The sequence below is a fragment of the Anoplopoma fimbria genome, chromosome 3 (genome assembly GCF_027596085.1).
Source record: "Anoplopoma fimbria isolate UVic2021 breed Golden Eagle Sablefish chromosome 3, Afim_UVic_2022, whole genome shotgun sequence".
NCBI classification, from domain to species: Eukaryota; Metazoa; Chordata; class Actinopteri; order Perciformes; family Anoplopomatidae; genus Anoplopoma; species Anoplopoma fimbria.
The window spans coordinates 25,115,456-25,141,013 of record NC_072451.1 but is presented as its reverse complement, the minus strand read 5'-3'; the positions used below and the strand labels follow the sequence as shown (position 1 = coordinate 25,141,013).

At 39.6% G+C, this 25,558-nt stretch overlaps 4 protein-coding genes across 4 annotated transcripts; 3 read left to right on the top strand and 1 right to left on the bottom strand.

Moving 5' to 3' along the window:
- Positions 1-2,137: 2,137 nt before the first annotated feature.
- On the top strand, positions 2,138-5,607 carry cdcp2 (CUB domain containing protein 2; the record flags this gene model as incomplete). The annotated part of the gene is made up of 5 exons (XM_054596800.1): positions 2,138-2,489; positions 3,189-3,530; positions 4,413-4,766; positions 4,981-5,159; positions 5,302-5,607. Coding segments are annotated over 5 exons (1,533 nt in total), but the record flags the coding sequence as incomplete, so codon positions are not given.
- Positions 5,608-5,668: 61 nt separating this feature from the next.
- On the bottom strand, positions 5,669-8,208 carry tceanc2 (transcription elongation factor A (SII) N-terminal and central domain containing 2). Its single transcript, XM_054596565.1, has 4 exons — positions 8,026-8,208; positions 7,787-7,928; positions 6,416-6,609; positions 5,669-6,169 (listed from the first exon to the last, which is right to left on the bottom strand). The coding sequence occupies exons 1-4, from the start codon at positions 8,122-8,124 to the stop codon at positions 5,981-5,983; spliced, it is 624 nt and encodes a 207-aa protein (XP_054452540.1). The 5' UTR covers positions 8,125-8,208; the 3' UTR covers positions 5,669-5,980.
- A 1,345-nt stretch (positions 8,209-9,553) lies between these two features.
- tmem59 (transmembrane protein 59) lies at positions 9,554-13,129 on the top strand. Its single transcript, XM_054596031.1, has 8 exons — positions 9,554-9,800; positions 9,974-10,079; positions 10,391-10,485; positions 10,608-10,760; positions 10,901-10,973; positions 11,456-11,573; positions 11,689-11,806; positions 12,408-13,129. The coding sequence occupies exons 1-8, from the start codon at positions 9,645-9,647 to the stop codon at positions 12,558-12,560; spliced, it is 972 nt and encodes a 323-aa protein (XP_054452006.1). The 5' UTR covers positions 9,554-9,644; the 3' UTR covers positions 12,561-13,129.
- Positions 13,130-14,118: 989 nt separating this feature from the next.
- Positions 14,119-24,262, top strand: fndc7a (fibronectin type III domain containing 7a). The gene is made up of 12 exons (XM_054596766.1): positions 14,119-14,176; positions 16,905-17,162; positions 17,841-18,101; positions 18,724-18,981; positions 19,055-19,309; positions 19,891-20,145; positions 20,912-21,169; positions 21,775-22,032; positions 22,492-22,746; positions 22,962-23,225; positions 23,337-23,366; positions 24,213-24,262. Exons 1-11 carry the CDS (start codon positions 14,119-14,121, stop codon positions 23,348-23,350), a joined length of 2,394 nt encoding a protein of 797 aa, XP_054452741.1. The 3' UTR covers positions 23,351-23,366; positions 24,213-24,262.
- The last annotated feature ends 1,296 nt before the right edge of the window (positions 24,263-25,558 follow it).

Here is a 25,558-nt window from a genome sequence, read left to right as displayed (position 1 = left end):
GAGCTAAACCAGGAGGAATGAGTCAGGGGATATGATTGGCATTTGGCAAATACAACAAAATCTCTGTCTGAGAGGCATTTCAGCATTTGTCTCAGATACAGAAACTGAAGTGTATTCAAAATTTGCATGAAAAAAGCTTGTATCTTTGAGAGAGATGACCTTGCGATGGCCAGTGACTTCTACTGACTATTATTCAATTAGTTTGTAATGAAAAAATGAATTAATCATGAAATCAATTGATTTATTAGATAAAATAACAGAAGAGAGGTGGAATAACAACTGCAATAAGGTACTATACAGACAAAGAAACATGTTTGCAAAACATATGATGAGCTAATTAGATCCACAGTATTATGCATTGTTAAAAACTTCGATAAAGCAGGATGTAGGTTTGTCATTTTCTTCTCAAGTACAAGCTGCATGTGTGAGTCTCAGCAGTAACAGAAACAGCAGTGACAGGAAGGATTTCTTGCAGCGGGTACTTTTATTTTTGATTACATTAGAATGCAAGTGATTTAACACATTTAAATGTAAGATGACTAGTTATGATGGATTATAAGAGTGGTGTTGATACTTAAAGGATCCGCGCTAGATTCATTGTTCGAGAGTTAGATGACTTTTTCAGTTAAATATGAAGCTACAGACAGAAGAAAGTTGGCTTGGAGACTTAAGAGACTCCAGGATGTCACTGCTCCTGCTGAAAAAATAGTTACCCCCAGACCCCAGCCCAAATTAAACAAAGTATATATAAGCGAGTAGTATTTTTTTACCTTTGGACAGAGGAAGGCTGGATGTTTTCCCCCTGCCTCTAGTCTCTGTGCTAAACTAAGCCAGCTGTCTCCCAGCAGTAGTGTCATATTGAATGGACAGCCATGAGAGTGGTATTGATCTTCTCATCTAACTTTTTGCGGACTGAGATTTGAAAAAATGTCTATTTTGTTTTGGCCTTCAGTTGGTAATGCTTTTCAGGCTAGACTCAATCTAAAGTCTCTAATATGTCGAAGCATTTATAACCAAAAGTTTAAACTACAAACTATTCCTGCAACAACACGTAGCAATTTCAGTCAATGCAAGGACTTTGGTTTTTACTCTGTAATGTACTGCTGTTGGTTGTTTATAATATGTACTAAATCAACATGCATTAACTCACTCAGATTTGATCTACATTGGTTGTACCCGGTTAAATAAAGGTTAAATCAATTTGAAAAAGGATCCAATAAACTGAGATATTTCTCTTTTCTTTCTTAATCTATACACATCTAACAAAACTGTACATTTCTTCAAAGCCTTGCATTCCTTTTCAAAGTTAAGATGTCGTGCCTGTCGTGCCTGTCGTGTCTTTGTGTCGTGCTGAAGCTGCTTTTACACAAGAAAAGTCTACACAGTGCCCCTAAGTCCACTGCATCAACAGTTCTGGGATCTTCATTTCCTCACAGCGGTCTAATGAAGCCATTTATATTGGTGACAAATGTGATACTCCTCCTGTCTTTCTTCCTATCTCTTTTATCAACTCCACTTGCAGCTTGTGTTCAGTATGTGTGTGAGACTGTCATTAAAAATGTATGGCTTCTCTCCAAACAGTGTCCTGACAAGCCACTCATGCTCATTGGATATCAATCATTAAAATTTAGTGAAGAGAGGGCAAAGCGCGGCCTACGTGGGTATCAGGTTTCTCATTGAGGCAGTGAATGAATTTTTCAAAGTCCTATTACCTCTACAGGCATCACTGCTGATGTCTCAAGGCTGTGCACTCTGACACTGCCGCTGTTTGTCTCTGCTGGTAGTGTCGCTAAGGCATGACAAAAGCCGAATCAACAATAACAACATGAGTCTCAGGGTGGCTATACTGATTCATTTACTACTGCTTGTCGACAAGGCTGATTCTAAAAAAGGTGAGTTGCTATTTGTTATCTTGACGGAGCTAAGCTTACATTTGATGGAAGTGCTTTATCTTGCAGGTAGTGTATATACAGAAAAAGTTCAGCCTCAATCGTTCAATGTCAGCTTGTAATGTACTTTTAGGGGTTATATGAGGTTGCAGAAAAAAATGTCAAATAAATAAGTAATCAAGAAAAGAGCCATAAATCTTATTTATTATATTTGTCTCTTGAGCTGAAATTCAACTTTATTGTCATTACAAGGTGTCAAATGTGGAGGAATCCTCTCTGCACCATCTGGCAATATCTCCAGTCCAAACTTCCCAGGCCTGTATCCCTACAACATTGACTGCTCCTGGCTTATTGTTGTGGCAGAGGGCTCCTCCGTCCTCCTCACCTTTCACCACTTTGGGCTGGAATACCATGCTAACTGTGCTTATGACTACATCAAGATCTACAACGGCATATCCGAGGATGAGGGGAACCTCCTTGGGACATTTTGTGGTGACATCTCCCCTCCACAGTTCACCTCTTCTTGGAATGTCATGTCCATCCTCTTCCATTCAGACCGCCATGTGGCCTACAGGGGCTTCAGTGTTGGCTACAGGAAAGGTAACTCGTAATATTTGATGCAATATGATAGGGATCAGTGGGCAAACTGCTCAAAACCTGAGTTGATTTTTTCTGGCAATGCCATAAGTCCTGGTTTTTAGATAAATCTTCTAGACCTCTAACTCAGACTCTAAAACATTATACAGAAGGTCTACAGACATGCTTGAGACTCTGTGAGGCTGTTAGCGAAATGCTAATATCAGCAAACGATCATGCTTACAATGATAATGCAATCATATTTTTTGTTTAGCCGGTATCATTTTACCATGTTTATCATCTGAGTTTAGTGTGCTAGCATGATAACATTTGTTAATTAGCAATACACAGAAAGTACAGCTATGGCTGATGGGAATGTCATTTATTTTTTATTACAACTTTTAGTCACTAAGCTAAATGTGACCCGATGATGGTGCTAGGTTAAAGGTCAGGGGATTTCAAATTTCACAGCAATTGATTCAATATTTTTGGAGGTATTTCAGTAAAAAACACACAAAATGTTAACCTCATAGTGGTGCTGAAGTAAAAGTCAGTGGATCATCAAAGTCATTAGAATTCATCCTCTAGGGACCTTGAATATCTTTGCAATCCGTACAACCCTCTCTAGAGGTTTTTGGACTCCCTAACTGTCATCTGTAGTGTTAATCTTATTCAAAAGGAAAAATGTAAGGTGCCTCTGAGTTTTCCTTCTATCCTTTCTAGATATGTGCGGTGGAGTCTTAACTGGCTTATCAGGTGTAATTTCCAGCCCAGGCTACCCTCAGGAGTACAGCAACAATGCCGACTGCTCTTGGGCAATCCACGTGTCCAACACCAGTGTGGTCACCTTGGTCTTCTTGGACTTCCAGCTGGAAAACAACGAGGGATGTAATTTTGACTTTGTCGCCTTGTTCGATGGCCCGACAGTCACCCATCGCCACCTGGGTAAATACTGCGGTGCAGACAAACCCCCCAACATAGTCACCACGTCCAATCATCTTCTGGTGGTCTTCAAGTCCGACTTCAACATTGGTGGACGTGGGTTCAAGGCCTACTATTACTCAGGTTGGAAAGTTTGATTTGATTAGTTGTATTCCAAAATATAAACTTTTAACACCAGTATGCAATAGGCTTATAGAATGCTTTCAGTATTTGACTATCTTGTCTTGTTTTTTTGGTTAAACTGCAGGAATTGGAAATGGAATAAAAGGAGAAAGTGTTATATTATGATTCTGTCAGACATTCGGGTTCACTTAAAGCAACCTTTACAGAAATCCTATTTATTTGCCTAATTAGAACAGAAAAGCTACAAAACATTAGAAGGAAAAAAACACATTATATCAAACGGGAAGTTTGAAACAGGGCACATAAAAGACCTAGAACATGACAAAAAAGATCTTGTCATCTGATGAAATGAAAATTGAACACCTCTGCTACAATGTAAAGCATTATCTCTGAATAGACAGGAGCTCATCACCGGTTTCACACCATCCCTACCACGATCAAGAAAAAGTCCCCAAAGTAAAAGTCCTTGCGTGTTCTAACCAAAGCCGAGCTTGAATCAAATTGAAACACTACAGAATTACTTTTAGACAGCTCATCACAGACTGTCCCCATTTCACCTTGTCAAGCATAAACCAATTGGCAAGAGGTTGAAAATGCTTTTGTTTTTTTTGCAAAGTGTTATATGAGAAGACTGATACCACTCTCTCCAAGCTCTCAGGCACTAAACAAATAAGATTTTTTTCCTAAAATGTGGAACTATTCCTTAAAACCGTAAAGGAATTATCCTATTTTACCAATATTAATACTTTTATAAACAGAGACTTTTACTTTTTTAGAGAGTCACTCGTATCAAATGAATGCAGCATCCTAAAACGATAACCACTGAATGAATCTAATATAAATAAAGTTGACAAGCTTATCTGATCAGCTGTACTTTAACAGGTGAATGCCAGCAAGTGCTGTCAGCTGTCAACGGCAACTTCAGCAGCCCGCATTTCCCAAACATCTACCCGAACAACATCAACTGCCACTGGAGCATCACTCTAGCAGCCGGGTACCGCATCAAACTCTTTTTCCCCGTCGTGGACTTGGAAGACCGCAACAGTCTGTCAGACCAGTGTGACTACGACTCTGTTGCAGTTTACGATGGGGACAGTCAGACAGACACCCTGCTGGGCCGCTGGTGTGGCCGGGAGCAGCCTCCCTTTCTCGTCTCAAAGGGCAACAAGCTGCTGGTGGTGCTCAGCACAGACAGAAATGAGGCTCATAGAGGGTTCACTGCTTCTTATCTTGGAGGTAAATGTTCCCTTTGTGGTTAACTCTACTTATACTGTGGGTGCTGTAGGTTTAAGTCATTTATCATCTACTGCTAACAATGTTCACATTCTAAATATCAGTCAAATTCTTTGTGCAAAAACTGCTAAATACTCATCTGGACAAACAACTCTTTCCCATGTCATAAGAAAATGAATAATGTGTGTAATGTGTCTTCTTCCCTCCTCAATCCAAGTGGTACCTGTAAACATTAGCTGCACAAGATCAGAGTTCACCATATTGATACCACAGCAGTCCTTACCTCAGCTGGACCGTGAGAGCATCTATCTGGGAGACCCAACCTGTGCCGCCCAGCTGACAGCCACCTCCTATAAGATACTTGCTCAGTTTGTCAACTGTGGGACTGCTGGCCAGGTGACTAGCCACAGTCTCATATCACTTACTGGTACATCATGACTGGCAATGATTTACCATACATGAGCTGTTAAAGATGCTGATTTGTGACAGACATTTGTGACTTGCCTCTATTAATACTGTAACACCTGATCCCTTGCAGAAACACCGGAACATCACTGTGCTGGTAAACAAACTCTACATTGATTTCTCTGATGGGAAGCAGCAGAATGTTCAAGAATATAGAGTGCAGTGTGACGCCCTGCGGAAGATAGCGTCAGTGTCCATCATTTCTTCAGAGGAGCGACGTCTCGAGGAGCAGGCCCAGCAAACTCACACTGCCAGCAATGACAATGCAAGTGGTCCAGAAGCTGTGCCTCATGACCTGAGCGATATTGTCTTCATTAGCATCTGTGTTTTGGCAGTTATTCTCATGGTGATAGCTATTGTTTGGCTGGTGCTGCTTTAGAAATATATGTACAGTTATACATATGGTCTTAACAAAGGACTCGGAAGCTTACGTTGTCTTATTTTCAATCATATTTTGGATAAAAATGTTCACCAATAGTATAAAAACAGATCATAAACCAAAAAAACCCCAAAATGATTTCAGTACAAAGGGATGACATTATCCTTACCACCAACAATAAAGCACTTCATTTGACATTCATTTATAAAACATCGTATGGCTGCTTATGTGCCACAAAGTGTAAAAGTATTTTATATCTCCTTTACAGAAAATAAATAAAATGATAAAAAATATATGTAACAATGAAATGTGTAAGCATCAAAAGAAACCTTGACAAATTTCAAGTAAAACCACTAAAAGTATTCAACACCAGTTATTTCTTGTATTTAGAAACCAGCTGGTTGACTGATATTGTGTTGTCCTTCACTTGAGTTCGGATATCAGGGTTGTGCTTGAAAGCAAACACCAGTGCTCTAACCGTCCGTCTGTATGAACTGCTGACTAACCGAGAGCTCTGGTGAAACACTTCTCTCTCAATGTTGTCAATAAGTCCAGAATCCTCCTGTAGAACAGAAAAAGAGAACACACATGAATAAGCAAACAGATATATAAAAAGATTCCAATGGAATTGTCACAGTCACATTTGAGAGTAACACTATTTTTCTAGTTGAATGTATATAGGATTCGCCATCAATTTATATAACCAAAATATAACACTTAATGCTATGTAACATGCAAATTAGAGGTGGAATAAATAGAATGAGTAGAACACATTACATTGGACTTCACTGCAGACGCTCTTTCTCACCTTGACCTCCAGGTGCTCAGACATTAGTCTTCTAGCGTTGCTCCTGAGTCCTTCAGATTGTTTGTCGGAGCGCACTTCAATAGACGGCTTATTAGAATTCTCCTCAATGAATGTCCTCCAGTCGGTGTAAACCTTTGCAGCCATCGAGCTCACCTCAGGGTCCAGATGCTTCCGCATTTTGTTGACAGTGTGACCTTAGAAGAGAGGGAATGTTTTCATAATGTGATGAACCAATTTGTGGAATGTGAATCTGATTAAGGGGCCTCTCATGTATGAGGAAAAGAAAATGTTGATAGCAGTTTGCTCTTTTAAGTAATAATGCTGCTGGGAGAGAAAACTCAGGACTTGTAACCATGCAGTATTCTTAACCTATGAACTGTCCAATATACTATAATTGTGTTATAGCCTGAGCAGAGATAAATAAACTTTAAATAAAAGAATAACTTTTCATGGCTTCACAGTACATGTGTACTCTTTCCACATCAATAGTGCATTGTGTCAGTAGTCTCCTGGACAATCCCTCTCACCCTCTCCATGAGGAACTGTGGCAGCTGGGCAGCTCATTCAGCCATCGGCTGATTCTGCCAAAGAGCAGGACGGAGCTTCAGACGCTCATTTGTGCCCACTGCCATCAGACTGTACAACAACAGCGGAGACCACAGTCTGTCAACATGCTGACCAGCATATACATTTTTATTCCTGTTCTATCTTTATTTTGTTGTATAGTATGTGTATTTATTGTCTGTGTAGTTGTATAGTATGTGTATTTATTGTCTGTGTAGTTGTATAGTATGTGTATTTATTGTCTGTGTAGTTGTATAGTATGTGTATTTATTGTCTGTGTAGTTGTATAGTATGTGTATTTATTGTCTGTGTAGTTGTATAGTATGTGTATTTATTGTCTGTGTAGTTGTATAGTATGTGTATTTATTGTCTGTGTAGTTGTATAGTAGTTGTATAGTATGTGTATTTATTGTCTGTGTAGTTGTATAGTATGTGTATTTATTGTCTGTGTAGTTGTATAGTATGTGTATTTATTGTCTGTGTAGTTGTATAGTATGTGTATTTATTGTCTGTGTAGTTGTATAGTATGTGTATTTATTGTCTGTGTAGTTGTATAGTATGTGTATTTATTGTCTGTGTAGTTGTATAGTATGTGTATTTATTGTCTGTGTAGTTGTATAGTATGTGTATTTATTGTCTGTGTAGTTGTATAGTATGTGTATTTATTGTCTGTGTAGTTGTATAGTATGTGTATTTATTGTCTGTGTCTGTGTAGTTGAGCTGCTGCAAGGATCAATAAAGGAATATAATAATACATAAGCATTGCAAAGAGCACATTTTAAAACAACAAGTATTTCCTCAATGTACCTATTTTAGTGGATTTGAGCACCTCCCTGGATGGGATCTTCTTGCTCAGCTCTTTCAGGGCAGTCAGCAGGTTGTCCTTGTTCTGTTCTGGCAGCTCCAGGATGGACTTGTAGCGCAATATGTCCTCAATCACAACCACCCTCTGTAACACACCCAACACAAGGGCAATGAGAGCTTAAGTAGGTCTGCCACAACGTTAACATTGCCTGTTTAAATCACATGCAGGACTGATAGCTCACCCGTAACGATTCAATGGTTGCTTGTCTGTAAACCTTTCCGTTGCTTTTGGGTTTTTTAGGTGATTCCCCCTTGGGAAGCCGCACTACAAACTTGTCCATCCTCAAATACAAGGTAGCAAGCTACTTAAGCTAGCTAGCTAGCTGCAGCAGAGATGGTAAACAGAAGGAACCAATGTTGCGTTTAGATGCTGTCGGAAATAACAGCTCCGCACCACCAAGGTGGGAAATAAGGAAATTGCTTTGAGAGTAGTACACAAACTATAAAATTAAGTAAATAAGTATCAAGTATATATTTATAGATACAGCAAAACAAGTAAATATTAATAGATTACAGAATGTTTCAACACCCCATTATTATGATAACATTTTATTATTCTCATTCAATCTCCAAATTCTTTCTGTCTTCAATTCACAGTGCAATTTCTTAACCTGGGTGCTATTTGATTATGTCACTTCTCAAAACAATCTTATTGAGTGAAATCATTACATGAGAGAGGAGTGAATGGAATAATGTCAGTACCTGATTGTACAAATGAAATATTCCAAAAACAGATGCAGGTGTTTTTTATTCATGTATACGGTAACTATTATTGTCTTGCCAAGATACAAACAATATTCTTGCCAATTATACACAAAAGCAGTAACAAAAGAAAAAATCAAACAAGTATAGGACTCACAAATAAAGGAACTATAAATACCATGCAACTCAAACATTGAAGTGAGGAAACTTAAGAAACTAGGACACAAAAAGTTATTTCCACAGGGGTTCAGACTGCTCAACATTATGTGATACAAGAACTGTTTCTTAATAAGACATATTCACACTAGTAATCGTTTGTTTATCTACTAAGCCCCTCGGCTTTGGAATGACCTACCGGAGGAGATAAGCATGGCAGAATCAGTAATCTCTTTTAAATCACTTCTTAAAACACATTTTTATAGATTGGCTTTTATGTGATGTCGTCGTTTTATTGTTTCATTTTCATTTGGTCTTGGTATTTTATCTTATATTTGTTTACTGTATTTTACCATTATCACTTGATTTTATTTATTTCACTATTTTATTTATTTTATTTGTTTATTTTATTGTCACTTGTTATTTCATTTTGTTTTGCTGGCTTTAAAGCACTTTGTAAACCTTTTTTTAAAAGGTGCTATATAAATAAAGTTATTACTATTATTATTATTATTATTATTATTATTACTATTATTATTATTACTATTATTATTACTATTATTATTATTAGTATTATTATTATTATTACTATTATTATTATTATTATTACTATTATTATTATTACTATTATTATTATTATTACTATTATTATTATTATTATTATTATTATTATTACTACTACTATTATTATCATTATTATTATTATTATTATTATTACTATTATTATTATTATTATTATTATTATTATTATTATTATTATTATTACTATTATTATTATTATTATTATCATTAAATAAAAACTAACTCAAGTTTACGAGCAGCACTTAAACACCGGAAATGTTACAACAACAATCTCGCGTGATTGCGAGTTCCCGCGAGATTACAGGCAGATTAAATAGGAGGAAGAAGAGCGTGTTGTTTGTTTAGGTTTTTCGCTGACAAAATGGGGACTCTCTCCGTCTCTGTCTGTGTGTCGGGACTGCTCGTCCTCTTTGCGTGCACATCTGCATCTACAGATGTGTTTGAGAGCGTCTTGGGAAACACAACATCGTGCCACAAGTCGTGTGAAATGACATACAGTCTGCACACGTACCCACGGGTGAGTAGCCTTCTCCTCTCGATGAGGAAATAAAGGTGTGCCCTGTAATCACTTTGTTACGACCTAGTTAGTTTAATGACATGTTGTTTGTGGATGAGAACGTCTATATGAGTTGTTGTTGTTGTTGTTGTTGTTGTTGTTGTTGTTAACTGGTCCTGTTGTTTGTGTTGCAGGAGGAGGAACTCTATGCCTGTCAGAGAGGCTGCCGTCTGTTCTCCATTTGTCAATTTGTTCGTGACATCGAAGATCTCAATCAGACGAAATCTGAGTGTGAATCAAGTAAGTTGACACTGAGCCTTTGGCCTTTTTCATAGTTCAGTGTCCAGACCTCTGTGATCAGAGGACACATGACACTAATACACTGTGCAATATAATAGTTTCTGTCTGTATATATAATATTTCAGTTACTATGGATTCTTTACTGTTTTTGTTGCTCATTTGCTTATTTATAATACTTCTTTTTGATCTTGTTTGTTTGCACTGTCCTCTATGCTGCTGTAATCCTGTGAATGTCCCTGCTGCGGGACTAATAAAGGATTATCTTATCTTATCTTTAACGTGTATCTCTCACCACATCCACACTTCCGCAGCCTGCCGTGAAGCCTATTCCCAGTCTGATGAGCAGTACGCGTGCAACCTGGGCTGTCAGAATCAGCTTCCATTTGCTGAGCAAAGACATGAGCAGGTAATGCCTGGTTGGTACATACTTAAGCCATACATGCCAAGTATATGTAACAATGACTCAGTGGTCTGTATTTATATACACAATCTCTCAGTGTACTCAGGATTGCTTGTTTTTTCCCCCAGTTGGAGGCCATGATGCCTAGGATTCACCTGTTGTACCCCCTGACTCTGGTCAGAGTGTTTTGGGAGGATGTGATGAGTCAGGCCCACAGCTTCATCACCTCCACGTGGACATTCTACCTCCAGGCTGATGATGGCAAAGTTGTCATTTTCCAGGTAATGTACTGTGTAGGGAGTGGGGGGGTGGGGGAGAAACTAGGCGATCTACTCCAACATACTGTATGGAAACATTCTGTTGCTGTCTAAATGTACAGAAGAACTATGTGACAAATGCTGCACTGTCTTCTGTTAAACAGACTGAACCACAAGTCAAGTTTTTCTCCCAGTTTGAGGTTGAAAAAGACTTTAGAGAGGAGCCACAGAAGAGCTGTAAGTCCTCCTCTTGATTTTCTTACAATACAACAATAAAAGTGTCTTTGTGAGGATTGCCTGTTTAAAATAAGATGAGATAAGATAATCCTTTATTAGTCCCACAGCATAGTGGATAGTGCAAACAAACAAACAAACAAATCAACAAATAAGAGACATTTGTTATAGTAAGAACCTGATTTGTGTATTTCTCTGTGTAATACACCTCCATTGTTGTCCCAAAAAATACAGAAATGAGCCCTATAGTTGCACTGAGTGACGTGTTCCTTCATTATAATGAACATTGGCACTGTGGGTTATTTTCATTCATTCCCATATGTATCAATCCTCAGCTGAAACACACTGCCCACAGACAGGGCAGTGCAAGAGACAGTAATATAGACTGATTCCACTTTCTTTCTTCAAAATCAAAAGGGAAGTAAAAAGATAGTGTGTGTGTATGCACAGTGCAGGTCAAGTAAGTGTTACTTCTCATTTTCAAGTTCCCGGATTGAGCCCAGTTTACAAGGACTACCATCGCACTTTAATCCAGGAGAGGGACAGAGACCTGACCGGGGACCGCAGCTATGATGAATACAACCTCTTCAACTGTCTTTCCAGGTTTGGAACGCACGTACCCCCAATGTCAAGGGAGTTAGATTGTTATCTTGATTCGTAGAGCATGACATTAACAGGACCAGTTATGCAAGTCTTGTATTTGCACTTGTCTCATCAGGAACCCATGGCTACCAGGGTGGATCCTCACCACAACTCTGATCCTTTCTGTGCTAGTCCTGATCTGGATCTGCTGTGCCACTGTGGCAACTGCAGTAGACCAGTATGTACCGGTTGAGGTAAGTTCTGGGCTTTATTTTATTTTAATTTGTTTTTCTTCTAGAGTTCCCGGCACGTTGGTTAACATGCAAACTCAATCTAGGCATGTAAATGTTTTTTACAGTGCAATTTGGTGGTTTTGTTTTTGCTATCCCTATGGCTGGTTGCCTTTTTTAATGTGCTGTTAATGTTTGTTTCCCTCAAAAGTTATAAGAGTAATTGAACATTATGGGACATTTGCTTATCCACTTTCTTGCTGAATATGTAAATATGTGGCTGGAGCGAGCAACTGGTAAGCTTCGCTTAGCATAAAGTCTGGAAACAAGGAAATGGCTAGCCTTCCTCTGTCCAAGGGTTACACAATATGCCTACCAGCACCTCTAAAGATCACACATTAACACTTTATATCTTGTTTGTTTTGATTAGCAGAATATTTCTGGACTGGGATCAGTAACTCGAGTTTTAGCTGGTCGCCAAGCGTTTTTACACTCTGACTTTTGTACAATTTGAGCAAAAAGATAGAACGTTTTGTTACCTTTGGACAAGGCCAGGCTAGCTGTTGGCAATGTCAAAACAATATTTAAAATAGTTTCCTCTTTTCTTTTTCTTTTTTCCATTCAGAAATTGAGCATCTATGGTGACAGGGAGTATGTAAATGAAAAGAAACTAACTCCATATCCAGCATCCTCCCTGCTGATCATTACCTCCAAAGGGTCAGAGGAAGAGGCCGGGCCGCTCCCTTCCAAAGTCAACCTGAGCCAGTCTGACATCTAGAAGCCAAAGCCATAGCAGAGAAGGGATTTCTTCTTTAATGAATAACATTTGGTTGTTTTTTTTGATATATATTTTTTTTTTATCCTCTGGAAGACATTCTTGGGCAGGGTTTCTCGCGGTCTAAACAGGAGTAAATAATTGCAGAAGATTTTGTATAACTGATGTAAAGTCTGGTCTCCCTTGACTGCTTTTAAAATTGGAGTGATGAAACGGTATTTTTGTCTGTATATTGGTTTAATGAGGCATTAAAGTAATCGTAAAATAGGTTTTGGGTATTTTTTTTCAATTTTGATGTGTGAATTTGCCCTCTGTTGGTGTGCCTATTTTTCTTGAATAATGGTTAAATGAAATGCTTGTGATTTTAACCCAAACCCTTTTTGTCATATAGATTGTGCTAATACGGCATACTCTCTCTCTGTACGTTCTCATGTTTCTACTGCAATGATTTACTGATATTGGATTTTACAATAAAATTCTATGCTCTTAATCTCAATTAATAGTGACGGTACACTCAGTAGGTGTTTCCTGCTTCACTGTTGTCTTTTCTCATGATTGATTAAATACAATGGAGTTAAGTTATTGACATGGGTGTGACTTTTTTTCTGTCATTATTTACTGTAGTAACTAGGAGTCTCTCTGTAAACTCCTTTTCAACACAAGGATGTAGCTGTAGGATGGTGCAACAATTTTCCAGGGCAGAACTTAAGAACCCTTAAAAGTTAAATTATGATGCGTTGTTTCCTGTTACAATGCTGTGACGATCTTACTTAAATCTCCAATATTTCATCACAGTGGGGATCGTTCTTCCTTTTTTTTCTGCAGGACATTTAAGCTCCGGTGGCCATTTATTGTTAAAATTGTTTAAAAATGTGTTTTTTGTCTAGCTATGCAGCCAATTGAATAGCAATAGTTTTCTTGTGTGATGAAAGTGACAAGTGTTTTATCACTCGAATCTTCGTATACGGGTAATGAAATGTCTAAGGTATTGCATGTGCAGTAATGTATCAACAGACAGCTTGCTTCCCACCATGATTGGAAAAGGAATGTGTAATCTGTAAACACACAGCTACATTTTACCTGCTTACAGGTTTTCCCCGAGCTTGTTGAGTGTGACTATCCTCTAAACGTGATCACTTAAGTGTGTGGGTGTGGCTATAAGGTGACGTGTCAAAGAGGCAGCAATTTCCCAAAACAAAAAAGATTGTAGTATTTGCTGAATTAGCCTGCAATGCCCCCTTTCTCCTCACACTCGCTGTGCTATGTACAGTGTTTCTGTGTTGGTATACTCCCAAGCCTCCAGGTTTGCTGTGTGGTAATTTGATTTGCAGCAGAACTGCACAGACTTTGAACATCAAAGTCTGTTTACAGGTCTTGGGGAGTACTACTGCATATATGAAAAAAAAAAAAGTTGGTTCGTGCAAAGTGTGATAAACTGCCTCAAGTAATGTCTCTTGCATCAGTTGGGGCTGCAGGGTACAAGTTTGAAAATAAAACATAAAAAAATCTCGTGGGAGGGGAGATCCGGCTTAACCAGACCTCTGTAGCGGGTTGAGACTACATGAGCTGCTACAAGCATGACACACCTGAATCTCTGACCAAAATGCCAGAGTTGCATTGTGGGTAATATAGGTGCCAAGTTTAGCCAAGGAAGAAGAATGTGTGAACTAAAAATAAGACCTTTTTTTTTTTCAACTGCCCATCGTGTGTTTAACAATGCCATGAATTCTATTAACACAGTGATTTAGAACAATGCGACTGATAAACACAAACCTAGTACTCTTTAAAACAGTTAGATTAGGGCGGCTGTGGCGTAGTGGAGAGCAAGGTAGTTCTCCAATCAGAGGGTTGATGGTTCAATACCCGGCTTCAGCGGTCGATGTGTCCTTGGGCAAGACACTTAACCCCAAGTTGCTCCTGAAGGCTTGCCATCGGTGTGGACTGGATGATGAATGTTAGTTAGAGTCTGATGGTGGCACCTTGCATGGTAGCCTGTCATCAGTGTGTGAATGGGTGAATGATATGTAACATACTACTGACTGTAAGTCGCTTTGGATAAAAGCGTCTGCTAAATGACTGTAATGTAATGTAATGTAGTGGTTGACACTTAATGTCGAGCCCTGAAAAGGTGCAGGTATCCAAAGCGAGAGTCTATGGATTTAATAACTTAGGTTAAATGGTTTACATAGAACAAAGGGGGTTCTCATTTTTGTGTTTCTTTCTTAAGATGTCTTCAATATCTCTATTTTTCTCCGGAGCATGATCTCTGAACAAAACAAACACACTGGCGATTTTGGAAAGCTGACACTGTTACTTTTTGTTTGTTGAGTTCCGTGAAAGCAATGATTATCTCACTTGTGTGGAGTTGAATTTGATCAGCTCCCTCCTATTGGCCTTTATGCACAAAAGAGTTTATCTGGTCCTCTGGGATTGTCACAGCACATCTTTATAATGCACACCTGAGGCTGATACTAGGCCACTGGCGAAAAAAGAAACACTATTACAATAACCTCGCCTGGCCTTTCTCATCTTAACGCAGACTGGATGCACAACCAGAACTGTACAGTAGAGTACAGTAAAGGTCCACGTAGTATGAAGTTACCTAATGCATGCGTGTCGTTACATAAGCCAGCTTCTTTCTATTAGTTTGTTTTGTTTGTCAGTGTTGAGGCGAAAGTGACAATTGACCTCAGTTGACACAGAAACAGATGAAGTATATATATATATATATATATATATATATATATATATATATATATATATATATATATATATATATATATATATATACACGTATAGGAATACAAATAGGTGAATTGTTCACTTGCAAAGGCTAAACTTTATTAACACCCAACCAATATGTCATATCTTTATTTACAGTACACAAAGTGTTGTTGATAGATTTGTGTCGACAAACTGAGAACACAATGTTTCACTGCTGCAAAAGAGGTTTTGTCAGTTATGGTCACAAGATATCATTGACATGGAAACCAGGAGAGATCAAATATTGTTTTGATGAAACCTTAATCAGGTCATACACCTTCCTTTCAGACACAGAAATAGGTCATCACTTGTATCAAATTATCTTTTTTTAAACAAGTTGTACTAATGTATGTTTCTCAACTGTGATGTTAGAGTGGTTTCTTCTGTGGGTGCAAAATATTTCAAGATGACAAAAAAAGCAATCAATGTATACCATTTAAGACATTTTTATCTACATCCTCATCTAGAAAAGATGAGCGTTCTCCTCTCTCTCCGATAGGACACCCAAACACCCCTGTGGGGAGGAGTCACAGCCTTTGGGCTCTTTGGTATTTGCTGAAACAATAAAGGACCTGTCGTTTCATCTGAGAGAGGGAGGGAGAGAGAACAAAAAAAAAAGGCAAATTTAAGCCAGAGCTGCTTCCCTGAAGTCATTTTGAGAAACAGCATCACACATCTCGCCTCAAGGCAGTGGCTCAGCACTTTATATTAAAATAATAAATCTGCTTAGGGCATGGGAACAACACAGTTTAAAATGCTGAAACTTTTGCTTTTATTGACCTTCACAGAGGTAAGAGATGATAATTTTTCTCATATTGTACACTGATTTTCTGAAAGTATTTAACAAATAACAGTTTTAATGTCCTCTGTGCAGGTAGTTTGCATGTTTTCCTATCTTTGATACAGTGTATACTTTATACATCCAGATGAATAATAGCGGACGTTAGAAACATATGAACACAGGCTCTTTTGAGTGTGACTGCTTTCAACAAGTGTGTGCGGCATGCCCAACCTTAGCTCAATAGACAAATTCATTCAGACCTGAAAGAAATACCTGCGCTGACCACTCCTGAAATCTGTGTTGAGTGAAGGTAATGTGCAGCCGGCTGCCTCTCATGCGCCGAGAATATGATACAGGCATTACATCCTGAGGCATAATAAGCCTCAGGGTATAATGTGAAATACCAATAGCCTGCTACCCTTGGAATGATGTCCTTGTCTTGAAAGTACTGCATTTCCTGTCGTTTATCATTATCATTACCTTGTTTCATTCATTTACCTGCCATGTTTTTGTCATTTTCAGATCTGTGCTGCTCAAAATGGTAAATTATCTTCTTTTATATTTGCCTTACTTTATGATGATCCCAAACACAAATAACGTACAGTATCCATTCATTTGAAATGCAAATTACCTTGAAAAGTCCCCCGAAAAGGTTAAGGTTTTATAAATAAAGATCAATCACGACACCTTTTCTGAAACAACCGAAATATGCATATTTACTTAGCACCTGGCTGTTTTCTACCCAGAATAGGAATTTCTTTTTGAATGTATCCCATCATTGTTTTCCTCTCCATCTCCCCCAGGCATCACTCTGTCAGTGTTTACGGTCACATCTAAGAGTATAACCGTGCAGTGGAGCAGCTACTCTGACGCCAGCTCCTACAAGATCACAGCAACACCCAAGAACTCCCCGGGACGATCCGTCTTCACTCAGTTCAGTGGCAACTCCGTGATGGGCTCAGTCATCTCCCTGTCACCGAACACGGTGTACACCATGCAGCTAGAAGCCATGGACAATGCTCTCAATGTCCTCAGCAGTGCAAAGACAGAGGAGACAACAGGTCAGTAACAACAGCAAGGAGAGGGAAAGGGAAAAAAATGAGTCCTGGAGGTGATTCAGATACGGTACTGTCCATAAAGACATAAGATAAGATAAGATAATATTTTATTAGTCCCGCAGCGGGGAAATTTGCAGGCTTACAGCAGCCTATAAATACATATCATGTATTTCTACAGTTTAGGGAAAAGTCCTTAGATTCTTTACTCAAGTAAAATAATACAACAAAGTAATTGGATTATTATTAGTGAAGCATCAACATGCTTCAGCTATACACTGTATAGAGAGGTGTCTAAAGCAATACATCATTGTTTTTAAGCTTAAACGATAAGTTGATCGAGAGAAAACTATTTATAATCATTATAACTGAATATCTTTGGATTTTGGACTGTCGGCTCTGGGAAGCTGGATTGGATGTTTTTCACTATTTTTAGAAGTTAAATTAGCAATTAAGCGTTTTGGCTGCAGCCCTAATTTATAAAGTCTTCTCATGTTTTGCATATAAAATCCTAAAACCGTGGCCATAGCTTTCAAATAAATTTAGTGGCGTAAAAAGTACACCATCTTTCTTAAATGTGGTGGAGTAGAAGCATAAAGTGGGGTAGGAACTCAAGAAAAGTACAAATACTTTTTTAAACGTTTTATTCTATAATCTATCTAACTCCTGTCATTTGTTCTCCAGCTCCTGAAATCCCCAGCATTCAACAGGTCTACTCCAAACACAGCGACAGCATCACTGTGGAGTTCACAGAGGTTTCCGGGGCAACAAGCTACATCCTTAGGGCTCAGTCCAAGACTGGTGATTTCTTCTCGGAGACCATGGTGAGCAGCTCCCCAGGCACTGTCGTGGAGCTCCAGCCCTACACGGACTACAAGCTGAGTGTCATGTCCATCAACTCTGGGGGGAGGAGCCAGCCCTCGTACCCCATCGAGGCCAGGACAGGTACGGACCAACTGTCTCATACAGAGTCCTTAAAAATACTCCATCGTGTGGCAGGAGCATTTCAAAAAGTGATCGAAGATTGAAAAGCTGATCACTTAACACAGACACACAGTTTTGATTTTCACTAACTATAAGACTAATAATATTATTACTATTAATCCGTAAAATTTAGTAATATTTACCTTTTTTCTCTCACTTTCACATGTCCAGAGACTGCACATTAGAAGCAGATTACTTAAGATGGTAATCGGTGTATGAAGAGTGAAACGCAGCCTTTCTGTTGTTTCTGAAGGACAATAGATTGTTGGCTCACTCCGCCGGCCATAACAGCGTGTCATTTCACCGTCCATTGTCACAGAGTCCTTACTCTTTATGGCCAACGCAGGAGGATGGAAACTGTATCCATCCTTTTGCACTATACTATTCTCATAATATGAAAAGTGAAACCATGAGAACTGGGTTGTCTCCCTTCCCATCAGGAGTAATAGAACATATTCACAGAGATATTGTTTCCATATCGCACTTCTTACACAAAAGAATGTCAAGAGAGTAGAAGTAAGAAATCTGTGTTTGTCATGTCATTTCTTTTTTCTGATTTTCGTCTACCTGAACCTGTCTGTAGTGGTAATGGCGCCCAAGTTGAACACCACATCTCCTGACAACAGCACCATCCTGGTGACTTGGCCCCCGGTGAAGAAAGCCGTCCTCTACATGCTCTGCATCATCCGGGAGGGCTCCAACTCCCGCGTCAAACTGAACACCACTGACACCATGGTGACCTTTGATGGCCTTGAAGCAGGGACCACCTACTGCATCAAGGGCACAGCCTGGGACTCTAAGGGGCGAGCTGGAGACGACCTCACTGTCTGCCAGATCACACGTAAGCATGATAAGACGAAGGAGCTGAATGCAGCAGATGGTGTAACTCAACTCTCTCTGGTTTTACTTTACAGGTCCTCCAAGCCCAGATGTGACCTACGTCCAGGTGACTCAGGGTCGGTCTCTTGGGATCGCTGTGTACTGGGTGTTAGTGCAGGGAGCAGAGAACTACATGGCCTGGACCACTACTGGCCAAAACTGTACTGCAACAGCTAATAGTTACTGTTCTATTATACCTGTGGAGTGTGGCCAGAACCACTCAGTCGCTGTCGTAGCCTTCAACAGTGCCGGCCCCAGCAACCCCTCGCAACCAGCAGACTACATCACATGTGGGTATATCAAACAAACACACAGCCATAGCCACATACAATACAACATACTTGTATGCAATTGATACATCAGACCCCAAATCCTACATCTTTTAATTGTAGTTTTACATTTTGGGAAATATACTTATTAGCTTTCTTTTTTTCTTTTTCTTTTTTTTAATTATTGGTGAAGCAGTGTGACAAAATGGCAGTCACGCTGACGTAGGTTATGAAATGATAAGAGTCTGGGAGTTATATTACAATTAGATTGGGTTAAGTAGAGTGTTTGTGGGAGTGTGTTTATGCATGTTTGTATAAGAGGCAACAGTATATGTTGGAGTAGTCTATGAGATGTGTGGCAGAAAGACAACAGATGCAGTTGAACTGATACAGTAGAAAATAAATAAATATATGCTTCAACAGCAATATCATAATAATAATAAAAACAATTGGCAGACCTTAGTTTTGGCCTTATTGGCTTTCTTGCTAACAGTTAGAAAAAAACATCATTACGATTGGTATCAATCCCAAAATGTCAGACTATTCCTTTCACAAGTGTTGTCCATTCTCATTTGTTTTTGTCTTATTTGTTTTTGTGATAGATCCGTGTCCCCCAGAGAACATCTGGGTGGAGGAACCTGTAGCAGGCAACTGCTCGGTGGTGTGGGACGATGTGCCACTGGTGGAGCACTACGTGGCTTTCATAAAGAGGGATGACGGGACTGAGAAGTCGTGTAACACCACTGGAACCAGATGCCCGTTTTCCTGCATGTGTGGCTACACCTACCTCACCACCGTCTTCCCCTACAACCAGGCCGGCTCCAGCCCTTACGCACAAGTCCGCAACTACACCACCAGTAGGGGCCAGAAGCACCCACATGTAGCACCACCACATATACATGCTCATGATATCAAATCAAAAGGACCATACTAGTGGTTTTGTGCTTTTTACAACCAATAATCTTCCAAAGTATGCCATTGCCTTATTTATTATCAGCAACTTTCACATAAAAAATGTAACCTGTGGCTGCTCAACAGCAACCCTTTAATATAAGAAACGTCTAAATCCATATTATCCTTTGCCGTGTCCTATCTTTTGTGGTTTGGCTTCTGGATTCGATTTTTTATCATCATAGCCCATGATCGCAAGGCTTCTTGTCAGCTCACTCTAAAATCTCAAATGATGGAGATTCCCTAAACTGTCCACCATGGCATTGTTAGAAAAAGATCAGATGTAAATCATTCATGGCTTCATTCCATTTAGGTCTGGCCCTTTTCTCACAATACCAAATCCTCAGTATAAAAGGAATACTTCTACATGATATATTCTTAAGAGTTGACTCCGGTATTTGATTATTTGTTAGCCGTGGAGGCTCGCGATAAATGTTATCTTTAAGAAGTAAAGGTTGCCCAAAGTATTCCTTTAAGCACACTAGCATGTGTTTCTCGACCACACACCTAAGTTTCAAGTACATGCAAGTTGACATGAAGTGAAAACAATGGCTGCGTGGAAGGTGGAAAATAATTATGAAACATGTCAAAATCATCAGTATGGTTCTTTGCACAGTGCTGAATAATATTCTCACCTGTTTTTTGCATTTCTCTTCCCTGCCTATACCCCAGTCCCTTGTTGCCCACAGGATGTTAGCATAAAGCTAGTTTCTACAGAGACGCTGGAGATCATGTGGCCCTCGGTCAAAGGGGCCGAGCTCTACGAGACGACGGCGGCACAGACTAACGATGTCATCCACTGTAACGACACAGCACCAGTGTGCGCGCTGTCAGATTTGAGGTGCAACACGGCCTATTCTGTGACTGTCACACCTTGCAGCGAGTTACGAGGTTGCAACCGCACCTGTGCACCACGCACACATGAGACAGGTATCAGTGTAGCTATTTAGAGTGACATCTCACCCCAGAAATACACACTTATCCACAAACACACCAGAAAGGGAAGGCCGGGAATTCATTGAGATGGCCTGATAAACCTAAAAGAATTTAGACATAACACAGTACTGCTATTTTAATATTTTGGAAAATACACCATTTTTGTGTCTACTCAATAAATATTAAGTGACGTCTAGCAGCCTGATTAGATTAGCCTAGCTTACCACAAAAACTGGAAACGGGGGGGAAACAGCTAGCCTGCCTCTGTCCAAAACTACCAGCACTTATGTGTTGTTTTTAAAAGATAAGCACAATTCAAATATAAATTTGTTCATCAATGAGCTTTAGAGGTGTTGGTATGTGTACTCTGTGCCTTTGTACAGAGCCAGGCTAGCTGTTTCCCTCTGTTTCAAGTCATTGTGCTAAGCAAAGCTAAGCCACCCAGCTGATCAGGTAGCTTCAAATTTCTACTTACAGAAATGAGAGTGGTATCACTCTTCTCATGTAACTCTTGTGAAGAAAGTGAATCGTGATATTTACCATTTAAAGTCATTTTTCACTGTTGTATTAACATGTGTGTTTTTTGTTTATGACGACAGCCCCGTGCGCTCCAGAGATTCTGAATGTGACGCAGACCAACAACTCCACATTCACAGTCCTTTTCACGACCCCCAACAACCCCAAAACAAATTACACCATCACAGCTGTCGGACGCTATGGCACCCAAAGCTGCCAGTCAAGAAACAACTCCTGTGAGCTCACACAGCTGCCCTGTGGTTCAACCTATGAGGTCATGGCAGTGGCCACCACAACTGTGGGGAGAAGTCTACCTGGATTCAGTAAAACTTTGGAAACAGGTATGACGGTATGATTGGTTTTCGCTAGAATTGAATGGCAAGTCAAATCAATTTTATTTATGCAGCCCTAAACCACAAGTTTGTCCCAGGGGGCCATGTGCTAAAGTCAAAGTGGCTGTGAAACTTTTTGATTGTGATGATTATCCCTTTTTTACTATCCCAGCTGAAACATTTTTGGTCCATTAAAGTTTTCTTACAAATAAAAACACTCCCACTAGTTAAAAGTATGAGAACATGCAGTAGGCAGCTAAAAACAGGACAGTAAAATGCTGATCCCTCTGGTAATAATAGACTTCTCGTAAGAATAATATGAGCTTAAATAGGTTATTTTCAAACATTTTTATCTATGAATAATTAATATATGAATAAATGGATGATAAAGTATCATGAAACATCAGTCAAAATATTCTCATTACATTCAGTTCATGTCGATTATTGTTCTGTGATTCCCTCCCCAAGGTCCCTGCTGCCCCATGTATGTCAATGTGACCCAGGTGACCCAGGCTATGACCAACGTGACCTGGTCACCTAGCAGCGGAGCTCGCTCCTACATCACCGCCCTGACGTCCTCACGCGGACATGCTAAATGCCACACCCTGGACAACCACTGCCTGATGGGATGCATCACCTGTGGCACCAACTACAGCGTCAACCTGGAGGCCTTCAGCAGCACGGGACACAAGTCGGAGTGCAAATATCGCGGATTCTCATCCAGTAAGGGCAAACACACACATGTACACACACAGAAAAATGAACACAGATGAAATGTGCACCGGTTTGAGATTGTGGTGTGAGGGGTTAATGTTCAGGTGGAAGATTGCATTGGGTCAGTGGTAATAAAGTTTATAGAGAACACATCCAAAGCAACCAGTACGGTCCTTGACATGAACATCACCACAAACGCAACTTCTCAACACTCATTCTTGTAGGTGCCTGTTGTCCAACAAACGTCAAGCTGTACCGCAGGGACAACAACTCCCTCAGGGTGTACTGGCGATCTTTGGGCGTTCAGATGCAGAACCACACGGTCGAGCTGAACGGGACGGCAGCCGACTACACGTGCATCGCTGCCGCCGGCAGCAAGTACTGTGACATCCAGGAGGCGACGTGTGGAGACGTGTACACAGTAGTGGTGGCACCAGTGGGACAGAATGGGATCAAAGTCAACTTCTGTCAACCCAGGAGATACTCAGGTGAGTCATAGAGTGGATGAGTAGAGTGTGTGTAAAACATTTGTTTTTATAAGCTGTGTATGTTTGTAGTAACAAGATGCATTAATGTATTTATCTTTGTTTTATTCTCAGTTCTCTGCCCTTGAAGTAATGCTGGTATGTGTAAGTATCCTCTAAACTGTAAACTTTACATTGTTTAATACACACCTATTTGCTTCTTGCTAAGGGTTAGACGATAAGCTTGATAACACCCAGACACAAGAGTGGTACGGATATTCTCATGTATCTCTCGGCAAGAAGTTATATAAGCGCAATCACCAAAACTATTCTTTTAAAAGTGATCTCCAGCAGAAGACAGACTGTGGATTGATTGCGGTAAGTTTATAAGTACTCAACTCCTACCAGATAAGAACACAGTCTTTAAACCACTTGGACTTGCGTAACAACACGAGACAAACAACGTGCTTTCCTTGATATTACAGTTGTGTAAGAAATTGATGGAAGCTGCTTTCACAGGTTGCTTCCATTGTGCTACTTCACAGCTTGAGGGGTACCTTGTGACAGCATCACATCAGCCATAAATTGACTGTGCCTACAGTACTCTGGCACAACAATAGGCGTGTTTGAGTAGTGCATATAATATAGAAAAGCACGGATTAGGCTGATCTCTGTCTGTCTTTACCTCTGGGACATCTGGGATATGTGTGCGTCTACAAAGCATGGGAGGAAGAATGAGATGAATATGACTCTGGGAAAGCTGAGAGCTGCTGCAGAAACGTGACAAGTGCGTTTTATTGTTTCTGTGATGATGGAGAAGATGATGGATATTCAATAGCCCCTGAGTCATTATGACAAGGCTGTATTCTGCTTTTTGCAGATATAGTTCCACTATGAATTCATCTTATTGAGTGTGATGATTCAGTACTGAAGCTATGATGAGATATTTGTATTTTTTCCACCATATTCAGGTTGATAATTCCTCTCTTTCTCATCTTTCTTGTCCAACAGTGAACACCCCCTAACCCCCATTACCACCACCCCCCCAACATGGACAGAAGACTGGGTTTACACCAACGACAACTGTAAAGAATCAACTTACCCAAAATAAATATATCACCCTTGTTAGAGGTGATATTTTTGTTTTGTTGTTACTTCTGTTTGCAAGAAAAGCTGTATAGAGTCTGACAGACTGTTTCCGCTGAATAAATATGAAAAAAATAAAGTTGAAAAACTGAACTACTTCAATAAAATATATAAAAGAGGGCTTTCAAATAAATAACTGTGGGCATGTATCAAATGATTTTGAATAATATTCTCCATATTGTTACTTTTTATAATAGGCTGCATGTTTTTTTATCTTCTGCTCTGCTGTGCCTCATGTTTAATCAATGCAGTTGCCCTTTCATAATGATGTAACCTCAGCATGTAATGACATTTAGTAAAGTTTAAAAAAAAGCAGAAACAGAAACGTTACAGTGAACCCTTCTACATGAATGTATCATGGCAAAAGTAATTCAAAGACAAACTAAATTCTAAATAAGATCTTAGGACTCCTCAAGTAGAAGACCTCCACACGGCGACCGTATGACATGTCCAAATAAGATGGTCAGTTGGAAGTGGGGCAGCAGGTGTCCATCTATTTAGCCTGAAGTCATGACGAGTCCTGTGGATGATACGTCTGATCGGATTGCTGGAGATAGATTCAGTCTTGCCTCTGCTTTCATTGGATTTGTTTTCTCGCTGTTGACGGACGATAACAATAAAGCTCATCACTTTTTGAATCACAACAACGTGTGCTGTCAATCATCTTGTTTGGGTTTTTCTTTAAGAAGTAGAGGATCAGGTGGTTGGACACGTGAGCTACATTCAGTCCCCAACAAATAATCCAGAAACAAAACCATCAGAGAAACTTCCTGAAATAGGTTTTACTCATTCAAGAGACCTGTTGTGATTTTCACTGACCTTAAACTGACCGAAGTGACTCTGCTTGAGCTTATTGCATATATATTCTACATGAGGGTTGGGCTAGTAATGACGATAATGACCAATCTATATACAAAAGATAAAATCTTAACAGGCTGCTAATTGTTGAATTGTATAAATTATCAATGAGTGATTTGTTTGCTTGAATCACATTCATAGTCTTGACATTCAGTTGCGCGTTGCAATACAAACATAGAATTGAACGGAGTATGTCCAACCCTTCTTCTTTAACAGATGTGCTTTTATGTCAGGTTTACTCTCAAAAGAACGAGGCAGAACAGAATTGCACTTTTTGGAGTATAAAACCTTGTCATCTGGGCAGAAGGCAACCTGATGGCATTGCAGTACCCTGTCAGTTTATACTTTGAACA